Source organism: Sceloporus undulatus, chromosome 5 (assembly GCF_019175285.1).
Source record: "Sceloporus undulatus isolate JIND9_A2432 ecotype Alabama chromosome 5, SceUnd_v1.1, whole genome shotgun sequence".
Lineage (NCBI taxonomy): Eukaryota > Metazoa > Chordata > Lepidosauria > Squamata > Phrynosomatidae > Sceloporus > Sceloporus undulatus.
Window position 1 is genome coordinate 122,795,658 of NC_056526.1, and position 11,177 is coordinate 122,806,834.

General features: G+C 37.2%; 1 protein-coding gene across 7 annotated transcripts in view; it reads left to right on the plus strand.

Annotated features, from left to right (window-relative positions):
* EXOC1 (exocyst complex component 1) overlaps window positions 1–10,885 on the plus strand; it is a 37,868-nt gene extending 26,983 nt beyond the window's left edge. For all 7 annotated transcript variants that reach the window (XM_042468300.1, XM_042468301.1, XM_042468303.1 and 4 more), the window contains 7 exons: window positions 1,129–1,239; window positions 1,330–1,406; window positions 2,535–2,763; window positions 4,131–4,314; window positions 5,036–5,235; window positions 6,583–6,777; window positions 8,893–10,885. In XM_042468300.1, coding sequence (XP_042324234.1) covers window positions 1,129–1,239; window positions 1,330–1,406; window positions 2,535–2,763; window positions 4,131–4,314; window positions 5,036–5,235; window positions 6,583–6,777; window positions 8,893–9,045 — 1,149 coding nt within the window. In that variant the 3' untranslated portion in view covers window positions 9,046–10,885. The remainder of the gene's footprint in view (window positions 1–1,128; window positions 1,240–1,329; window positions 1,407–2,534; window positions 2,764–4,130; window positions 4,315–5,035; window positions 5,236–6,582; window positions 6,778–8,892) is intronic.
* The last annotated feature ends 292 nt before the right edge of the window (window positions 10,886–11,177 follow it).

Here is an 11,177-nt window from a genome sequence, read left to right on the forward strand (position 1 = left end):
AAATATTGTACATTACATTGGAGAGGTACTGGTTTTATTAAGAAGAAAAATGGCTTTTGTATCCAATGTATCAGATACAGCTTGCAGGCATTCAGTATTGCAGTTATGGATTCACAACCTAGAGTTCAAAATCCATAACTGCTCTGTATTCAGTAAGAGTACATAGTCTTACTGTAAAGCTGTGTAAATGCCCACCCCAAATCTGCCTTAACAGCCAGCAGCCAGACTGAAGAAAGGATTCAGACACTGATTAGGGAGCAAGGAGGATGACATTTCCACTCCCTTCCACTAGGAAGCAAAGCTGCGACAGTCAGAAGCACCTTTTTGCATCCTTGCCCACTGGTGGGAGGAGGCTGGAAACATAATCCTCCTTGTGCTCCAATTGGCAGCTAAACAGATCTCCTTCAGCCAATCCAACTGCTGTCTGTTAAGTTATGGTGGGGTGAGGAGTTGGGCCAGCAGATATTCCTTATTTACACATACAAAATTCAAAACGCTATGTAGAATATTGTTAGTTATTTTGATTGAACATAATTAAGAATGTTGTTAAAGATATTGCCGCTTTTTATAGTTACGGATTTTTATAGTATTCAGATAATATAGGACAAGAATGAGCACATATGTCTCAAAAGAAAGGGTGGTGCAACCCCTTCTATATAGCTTCAGACATGTAGCTGTAACGATTTGTTACTGTAGAAGCAGATACAGTCCTGATTTTTACTAGTTTTAGAAACAAATTCACTGTGCTACACTACACGTAGCAGAAATGATATCTGGACTCTAGCCATTAGTATTGCTGTTAGTTGTATGAAATCTTTGTCCTTGGGTGACTGAACTACACTTTATCGAAACACTTCAGCTGAAGCTCTGCAGGAACCGTGTGAACTCCTTTGATGGGGTCTGAAATGCCAGTGGTTAAGCATAAGATGTTTCACTTTCTGTGTCAGTTCACCTTTCCAGGTGTTTGAGATATGTTGTTGAACGAACATCAAAGGAGACGCACATGCCTCTCTCCCTTCCTCATTCCAGTATCATCTTTTTATCATGGTCAATAAATAGATAGCTGCTCAGTTGGATTTAATGACATTTGCAGTTCTCTGTGTTAAACATATATTTTGAACTTTGTAGATTTTTGAACAAGTCCTAAGTCAACTAGAGCCACTGTGTTTGGCAGAACAAGACTTCATAAGTAAATTCTTCAAACTTCAACAACACCTTAGCATTCCTGGAACACCAGTGGTATGTCTCTTAGTATCTAACATAGACTCAAAAATTGAATGTATGTAACTCTGGAGTGACTTCCATGTAAACCATCACTTTTTTTTCCAGAGTGATGCTGAGGAGATTGATGGAGGAACTTTATCGAGAGTGCACAGTGCCAGTGGCCCACAGTCAATATCTTCTGAGTATGTTTCTGTTGTTTAATGCTGTTAGCTTCTGATCATCCAAAACTGGATGTAGTTTGAATAAACTGACAACCTTAAAAGTGGATGCTGCTTCTCATAGGGGAAGAAGTATTTCCTGAAGCCAGAACAATAAACCTGTTCATTGTCTCTTTACCTATGAAATATTGCATATATATTATTCTACCCACATAAGAAGAAATGCAGAATTTTACATTAGAGGTTTTCTTAAACAAGACTTCTGAACAATACATACCAAATTTATTTGAGACCAAGGTATGGTAAAGTATGTGGTAAATTCTGCAAACTAGACAGCTGGGGTGGTTATGTCACTGGAATCAGTTTAAAATCCCTGATCAGAGTTGGCTAATTCATGTGATACTGAAGGAAAACTGGCCGCCTTCATAGTGGCATTCCAAGAATGGAACTGATAAAAACTGTTTTTCAATATGGGAATTAACTCAAATTATAAATAATTTGATATTTCTTTGAGGGGAGGCACTGGAAAGAGAACCATGGGTGTGTCCACAAGTTCCCAGATTTAGTTCCTGATATTCATGGTTAAAAGTACTAGGTATTAAATGATGCAAAAGAATTTTGCATAAGATCCCAATGAGGCAGTGAGAAGACAGCGCTGGGATAGATCAACAATTAGTCTGACCTGGCACAAGTTGAGTATCCCTTATCCAGAAATCTGAAATACTCCAAAATCCAAACTTCTCCACATGGATTGCTGAGATAGTGACACCTTTGCTTGCTAATGGTTCAGTGTACACAAACTTTGTTTCATGCACAAAATTATTAAAAATATTGTGTTTAAAATTACCTTCAAGTTACATATATAAGGTGTATATAAACATAAATGAATTTTGTGTTTAAACTTGGGTCCTATCTCCATGATATCTTATTATGTATATGTAGATATTCCAAAATCCAAAAAAATCCAAAACACTTCTGTTCTCAAGCATTTCAGATGAAGGATACTCATCCTGTGTAAGGCAGTTTCCTAACTTGTAGAAATATAAGTTATACCGTTTTGAAATGTAACTGTAGACATCTAAAATAATGATGATTACACTACAGAACTGCTTCCGATTAACACTTAATGTATCTTCACTCCATATTTTACAGGAATCATATGATCCGACAGATGATGATAAAAATATTTCGGTGTGTTGAGCCAGAGCTAAATAACCTTATTGCTCTGGGAGACAAGATTGATAGCTTTAATTCCCTTTATATGCTAGTGAAAATGAGTCACCACGTGTGGACAGCACAAAATGTAGATCCAACATCCTTCCTCAGCACAACACTTGGAAATGTTTTGGTGACTGTCAAAAGGAACTTTGACAAGTGCATAGTAAGTTTTTAACAGCTTGAATAATTCATTTTTGTACATAATTGACAAACTGGATAAAACTTCATATTTAAGGAGGCAGGAAGCCCAGTCCCACAAAGGAACAAAAGGCAGGCTTGCCTACATCCTCCCTGAGGCAGGTGTTGAAGCAAGGGAGGAACAAACACTCACAGGTCCCCCAAGCAGCCCAGTCCCACCAAGGAGGCAGGAAGAGCATGTCATCCAGTCCCCACCTTATCCTATGTGTTGTAGCATTTAAATCATGGTGGAGAGAATACAACATGCAGCTCACATGTAACCCCCAGGGCCTTTACATCTCCTTAACCCCCAACAATTATCCACTCCTGATAAATGATAGATTCCTACTTTGATATGCCTGACAACATTCGCCTGAATCCAATTAGTCCCAATCAACTGCGGGGAGCTCGAAAAGTGAATACATATGTAAGTTCCATTGAGTCACTAGATCTACTGTAGTTGGACTAGATCAGATTAAGACCATTGTATCCATGGTCCAAAATATGTTTATGTATGCAGTTTGAATATTACAGCAGATAAATAAAGGTCCAAGGGCTAAAACAATACAATTCTTCAGGCCCACTAAGCATCAGCCTTAAATCAGTTTTCTGTATTTGAGCATAGGGTCTCTGTGTTTTACAGTTAAACCTTCCATCTCTCTGCTAAACCATAGATCTGTTTATTTGGCAGTGAGGGAAAGTTGCTATTACCTCTTAGAACAAAAGCAGGGAATGTGTAGCTGTCCAGATAGTGTTGGACTGAAGCTCCCATGAGTTGTAACCAGGATAGTCAGTGGTAGATGATAAAGAGAGTTGTAAATTAACAACATGCCAGCTTCTGATTGCAGTCAGCTTTCTTGTACTGAACATGCTTTGAGACAGAAGTATAAATATTTCTCAGTACTGTAGAAAGCCAGCAAAAGAGACTACATTAAAAATATGTAGGGGTCAGTTCAAGAAGGCCTGTATAACTTCCAGTGGGGATTAGAGAGCTATAGGTAAATAGTGCATATTATAATTAAAGTTCCCCAGCAGGAATGCCTGTAGTACAGAATGCCTGACATTGTTATCATGAAAGACCAATTCAGAAGTGGTGCCTTTAGTTTGAAGACATTAACTTCTCACCTTCATTTTCAGCCTAACACTGCCTGATAATTCTTTCTTTGTTATAAACATATCTTTAATTCCTTTGTATACAAAACTAACATGTTGCTTTCTAGTTGGTTTCCAATTTAATGCATCTGCCTGTTCCCTCTTTATGTTTTTTGGTCAGTTTAGAATAAGTATCTTTTCTACCCTGTTATAAATGTAAAACAAACGTGAAGATCTGTCTTCTTTGCTTTTTCATTTTAGAGCAACCAGATAAAACAGATGGAAGATGTAAAGATATCAAAGAAAAGCAAAGTTGGAATTCTTCCCTTTGTGGCTGAATTTGAAGAGTTTGCAGCACTAGCTGAATCTATTTTTAAAAATGCTGAACGCAGAGGAGATCTAGATAAAGCCTACTTGAAACTTATTAGAGGAGTCTTCACTAATGGTAAGAGCCATCTTATGATAAAGTCAGTGGTCACTTGTGTCAAATAAATCAATAACCTTATTTAAGGAATCCTATCTCCTTTTTTTTTGAGAGTAAGCCCCATTAATTGGTAGGAATTCGGAGTAGACATCTGTAAGATTACAGTATCGGTAACTCTTAAAGTAATTTTATTCTTGTATCTGCCAGCCGTGTATTTGTATTGTAGCATTATTAATAAATGAAGATACATCACATTGTCTCAGTTCAGCACAGTAAGTGAGTAAATTATCTTTATTAATTTAACTGTTGACAACTACTCTCCCGTGTAGATAAAGATTATTTCATTAAGACAGTTACTAAGGAAAAAACTTACAGTGGAGGTGAATTAGCTGAATCAAGCAATTACAAATCTACAGCGCTATATAAATAAAACATAATAATAATAATAATAATAATAATAATAATAATAATAATAAATGTGCATTTAACCTCTGCATGAGACTCTATGGTGCTTAATAAATAACTAAAAGGTTACATTCTTTTTTTGTACTTTTATCAATAGCCATCTAAAGATTTTGTAGAGTGAGTTATTTTATTTCATACTAAGATTAAAAATTTCATGCTTATCACTGACTGACTTGAAAACTAAATACATGTTTTTAGGAACTGCTTATGTAAACACTGGTGTGTGTAGATTCCTAGTCTATAGCATGTGTTTGCTATGAATGTGTTTGTTTTGTAGTGGAGAAAGTAGCAAATGAAAGCCAAAAGACACCACGGGATGTGGTCATGATGGAGAATTTTCACCACATCTTTGCAACACTCTCTCGGTTGAAAATCTCATGTCTGGATGCTGAGAAAAAAGAAGCTAAACAGAAATACACGGATCATCTGCAGTCATATGTCATTTATTCCTTGGGACAGCCACTTGAAAAATTAAATGTAAGAAGTTTTATTTATTGTTTTTAATTCTAGGATGAAACAAATAATAGTTTTTTTCTGGATTTTCCTCTTAAGGCAGAGGGATGGGCCATTCTTTTTTTTTTTTTTTTTCTTAAATATGGTAATTTAGAGCCTTGGCTGTATATATAGTTGGTGAGAAATTCTAATATATATCAGAAAGTTTTGAAAACAGTATTGAGGTGGAGAATAGAGAAAGATTACTCCATGAATATGAATTGTTTTTCAAAGGGTTCTGTCATATTCATGGTTGGGTGTTTACAACTCTGTGCTGAAAATAGGAAGTTTCACATATTATCAGATGGGCTTCTAGTTGTATTCTTACCCACAACACTGAGGAAATATCATCTCACTACTAGATATTTGTGTAAACATTTCATGTGTGGTTCTTGAGATGTTGTATTGCAACTCTTATTTCTTCTTAATGTTGTGTGAGCTGGGTAAAGCTGGTGGAAGCTACAGGTCAATAATATCTGGAGATTGCCCCTCTTCTAGTTCTGTTTTGTAGTGAGATTATTGAGCCTTCCAAATAATGTTTATTATGATGTCATGTAAATTGATTTTCTCATGTCCATGGAAGTACAGTATATAATGACAAAATCATGCCACAGCAATGGAGTTTAAGGGGTTTATAGAGGTCTACCCAGATGACATGATGGTTTTGTGCCAAAGTGTGACCTTTATTTTTTATTTTTACAATGCTTATAAATTTGTCTATTAAAACACACACACATTAATTAGTAAGGCAAAAGACCCAGACAATATTGATAAGAGTAAAATGCTACTCTACAAGTGATAAGACAATTAAATGAATAACAGACCTTCAAAAATAAGTGTCACACTGACCACTGCCACAAGAGGATTATCTGGTGGCTTTTGTTGTACTGTTCTTCAATAGGGTCATAGTGAAATTGAGGGAAGAAAAAAAATCTGTGGTGGAAACAGAGGACTCAGAACAAGACATTCTAGGACATGGCTTGCTTCTTTAGCAGCTCATTGGGTTCAGGAACAGAAAACCTGTGGGTTGTTAAAGATGTTAAATTTAATTCAAATTTTCGTTCTTAATCATACAGTGGAGGTGTGGGGTTTATCTTTGTTGTACTGACAGAGAACGTATACTTTTGTGGCTATGTGTTTCTTATGATTTATTGTTCATGATCTAATTGCAAGTAATATAACCTGATCGGTGTTACAGTGAAATATATATTAAACGTTTTCTAACAGGTTTTAAGGTATAAACTAGGCTTGCTGCCAGATGTATATGGCTGATGAACATCCTCCTTTTTCCCCCTTGGATTTAAATAATAAACTATGGTTATCTCATTTCAGCATTTTTTTGAGGGTGTTGAAGCTCGTGTGGCACAAGGTGTGAGAGAAGAGGAAGTGAGCTACCAACTGGCCTTCAATAAGCAAGAGCTAAGAAAAGTTATAAAGGAGTATCCTGGCAAGGAAGTGAAAAAGGGATTGGATAACCTTTACAAGAAGGTGGATAAACATCTTTGTGAAGAAGAAAACTTACTTCAGGTAATATAATAGATGCAGAGTGTGATTTCAAGGGTATTCATATATTTATTAACCTTGTTAATATAGCATACTTCTTTTTAAGCTATCCTTGGTCTCTCTCTTTAGAGTGTAATGCAGAGTTGGGGGGTGTCTGGCAGGAATAACATAGGCCCCATACATACAGGCCAAAATAAAATAAAAAATAAAGCTGCTTCGGGTCACTTTGGAGGTAAGCTGTTTAAATGATGCATGCTTACTAAGAGTCCGGAAGCTACGCCAAAGCCACAATCTAGTCTTCCTGTTGGGGTTTTAGTCTATAGACATGCTGAGATAGCGTGTGTTTGGTTTTTTAGTAGTGGTGGTAATTAAATAGAGACTGTAGTGATGTTGGTAGTAGATTCAGAGCATATCTGATTAAGCGTGTGCTAGAATGTATTTGAAGGCCAAGTCTGTGGCATCAAACTCAGGGGATCTTGATTCCCCCCACCTTCACAGGTAGAGTTGTTGTTATTAGGAGCCCTGGTGGCGCAGTGGTTAAATGCCTGTACTGCAGCCATTCACTCAAAACCACAAGGTTGCGAGTTCAAGACCAGCAAAAGGGCCCAAGCTCAACTCAGGCTTGCATCCTTCCGAGGTCGCTAAAATGAGTACCCAGACTGTTTGGGGCAAATTAGCTTACTTGCTAATTAGCTTACTTGCTGTTCACCGCTATGATCTTTGGAATAGCGGTATATAAATAAAACAATTTATTTATTTATTTATTTATTTAAATCCCACCTTTCTTCCGATATAGGAGCTCAAAGCAACTAACAACAGATTTAAAACAGTACATATTAAAAACAATATGAAAGCATTAAGATGTAGAGACAAAGTTTAAAAAACAATTAAACAGTTTTAAAAAGTTAAACATTACACATTAAAAATTAGAGTATATTAAAAACTATACAAACCTTAAAATCTGATTTGTGTGTTTGTGTATTGTGTGCCTTCAAGTCATTTCCGACTTATGGCGACGCTAAGGCAAATCTGTCATGGGGTTTTCTTGGCAAGTTTCTTCAGAGGGGGTTTGCCACTGCCTTCCTTTGAGGCTAAGAGCATGTCACTTGCCCAAGGTCACCCAGTGAGTTTCATGGTTAAGCGGGAATTGAACCCTGGTCTCCAGAGTTGTAGTCCCAATACTCAAATCATTTTGCCACACTGGCTCTTTCACAGCATTTAAAAGCCCAACCCTCATCAGTTTGAAAAGGTCTGATGGCACAAGAATGTTTTTGCCTGCTGCAAAAAGAAGAACAGGGAAGCAGCAGAAGCATTAGATTGTACTGCAGCCATTCACACACAAACCACAGGGTTGTTTCAATACCAGCCAGGGGCTCAGGGTTGACTCAGCCTGGCATCCTTCCGAGGTCACTAAAATTAGTACCAAGCTTTTGGGGGGCAATTAGCTTAGGCATTGTAAACCACTTAGGGAATGCTTAAGAGCAATGATAAATGGTATGGAAATGTACTTGCTATTGCTATATGCTTGGTGCAGATTCCTGTGACTGATGGTTATAATCATAAAAAATATTATTTTCCTAGAAAACTAGCATATCAAGGAGAAATGTGGTAGATTATTGTCTCTGATGTTAGTGTTCTAAATGGAGAAGGGAACATGTATGTAGACACATTTAGTTATGTACCTGGTCTTGGATGCATCTGCACTGCAGAAATAATGCAGTTTAATGCTACTTTAGCTGCCATGGTTCCATCCTGTGGAATCCTGGGATTTGCAATTTGTTGTGGCACCACAGTTCTCTGACAGAGAAGGTTACATATCTCACAAAACTACAATTCCCAGAACTCTGTAGCATTGAACCATGGCAGTTAAAATGGTGTCAAGCTACATTATTTCTGCAGTGCAGATTAGACTCTTCTGCTATTTGACATAAGGTAGTCTGAACAGATGTTTCCAAAGAACTAGGCGTGTATCTCAGGTAATGCCTCATGGAATTAAATGTTGGATAAAGTTCCACATGCATATTCTCTTGTATTGGTATTTGCAATACTGATGCCAGTTAATAGACAGGATTGGAGATTTGGATTGGAACCGCTGACGGTATTTCTATTATTAAAACTCTACTTCTTTCTGTTTGTTAGGTGGTGTGGCATTCTATGCAAGATGAGTTCATACGGCAATACAAGCACTTTGAAGGCTTAATAGCCCGTTGTTATCCTGAATCTGGAATTACTATGGAATTCACTATCCAAGACATTTTGGACTACTTCTCCAGTATTGCACAGTCTCACTAATAATCGCCAAGCATGATAAGCTAGCAGGCATACTGGGAAGAACGTTTGACACTGGATATATTGTTGTTTTGAGATTTCAAATGAGTAACTGTAACTGCAACTGATCCTCATCCTATCTATTTGCGACTTTCCTAAAATGCTATTATCGGTTTTTTTTAAAGTGTTAAACTGTACATTTTCACATGTAATCCAGTCTAGTTAGTTTTATTTTTCATGTTGATATTATTAGCTCTGTATATTTCTAGTACATCACATACTAAGTTCATATGCTTTCCTAATCAACTGTAGTTCCTAGAAGTTATGCAATTTTGAGGTTATTGTAAATAGGGGGAAAGTATTGTATCAAAGCATGTTAATATATTGATTGTTGCAAGATCCAAGCTTATGATCTTCAGAATCACCTTACATGACTGTTGTTGTAATTCTTTGGAACTGAAGTAAAACGATTTACAAAGGAGTTGCATACATATCCTGTGGCAGCTTATTAGCTGTATCTGAGCATTACACCAAAGAAAGTTGCCAGCTGTTTCTTCAGCAAGGCATCCAGAGATTGTACTGCAATTTTGGGGTTCATACTTTTATTACTGAGAGAGAGAGATGCTAGCTGAGATTTCCTTTGAAACACTGGAATAACTTTCATGTTCTTCAGTTTAGAATATTTATGACGAAAACTGTAAAACGTTATCAATAACAGTTATAGAAAGATTGTTTGAATATATAGCTATAATTTCTGGTCCTATAGTGTGCATGAGTTTTAGATCAAAGTGCTAAGAAGGTGGTTGGGTAAAGCAATTGCAAGAGACACCAGCAACATTTCTTCTTTCAGTTACTTCTAACACTTGGACTCAGGATGGTAAACAGAATAAATTGAAGCCAAGATCTAACATGGTACTTCAGTTGTCCAATACCGATGTATTCAGTCTCTTCCATGGCTCTAAAACCTGCTCCAGGCAAATTTCTTAGCCCCCCCAAAGCAGGTTTATTGGGGGGGGGGTCTACAAGAGGAAACAGGGAATTGTTGATTCATGCAGACTCAGTACATCATTGGATTGTGCTGTCAGATTTAACAGGAAATACTATGAAAGTAGACTAAAGGGTCTGCCTTTTACTTTTATTGAAGACAAGATCTGTGGTGGTGCTTTTTAAAAAGGCTCAGATTTCTCTGTCCATGATTCTAGATAGAATACAGTGAAAACTGTAAACGCTTTGCCTTACTGCACTAAGAAAAAAACAGGGCAATTAATATTACTGTTGCTTGCCAATGTATCAGGAACAAACAAGAAAGGGGACTGAGGGCCATAGCCTTGATTTCATTTTTGTTTCTATATTTTTCTGTATCAAACTGTGTAATGCAGCTCAGCCGTACTTACTAGTTCTTAACTTGAAGACACTCAAATGAGAGTGACGCTGCAGAGAAAACAGATGAGTTTTATTCACATTTCTGTATGAGAGTTGCCCTCCTGGTGTTGTTGGATTGCAATTCTCTTTAGCCCCAGTCAGTGGTGAGGAATATCTGAAGAGCTATATGATTCTCACTTCTACTGTGTGATTAGGACTGGGCAAGTGGCACTGTTTGTTCATTTGTTGCACTGATGCAACATAGCTAATTAACCCGGGGTTCCTACATTACTGTTCCATTTAATTAGATACAGTTGGTTTCCTCTACCCACACAGCCACCTTTCCAGAGCATTGCTGATGTCACTATATCAGAGCTGTTCTTGCATTTAAATTTCTTGTATGAAGGCAATATGATCAAACACATGATTTAATAATCCCCAAATATTAGCACTTGTATCCTGGGAATAGGCAACGTGTGCCACATTAAATCAAATGAGTTTACTACAGTGTGTGTGTGTTGTGTGCCTTCAAGTCATTTCCAACTTATGGCAACTCTAAAACGTATTACAGGGTTTTCATGGCAAGTTTCTTCAGAGGGGGTTTACCATTTTCTGAGGTTGAGAGAATGTGACCTGCCCAAGTTCTCCCAGTGGGTTTTCATGGCTGAGAGGGGCTTTGAACCCTAGTCCTAATACAATGCTGTCTGTCTATCTATCTATCTGCATGTGCTACACTGGCTCTTTTAGTCTACTGTTTTACTGTCTGCTGAAAGATGCAGCTCTTTCAGTCTTAG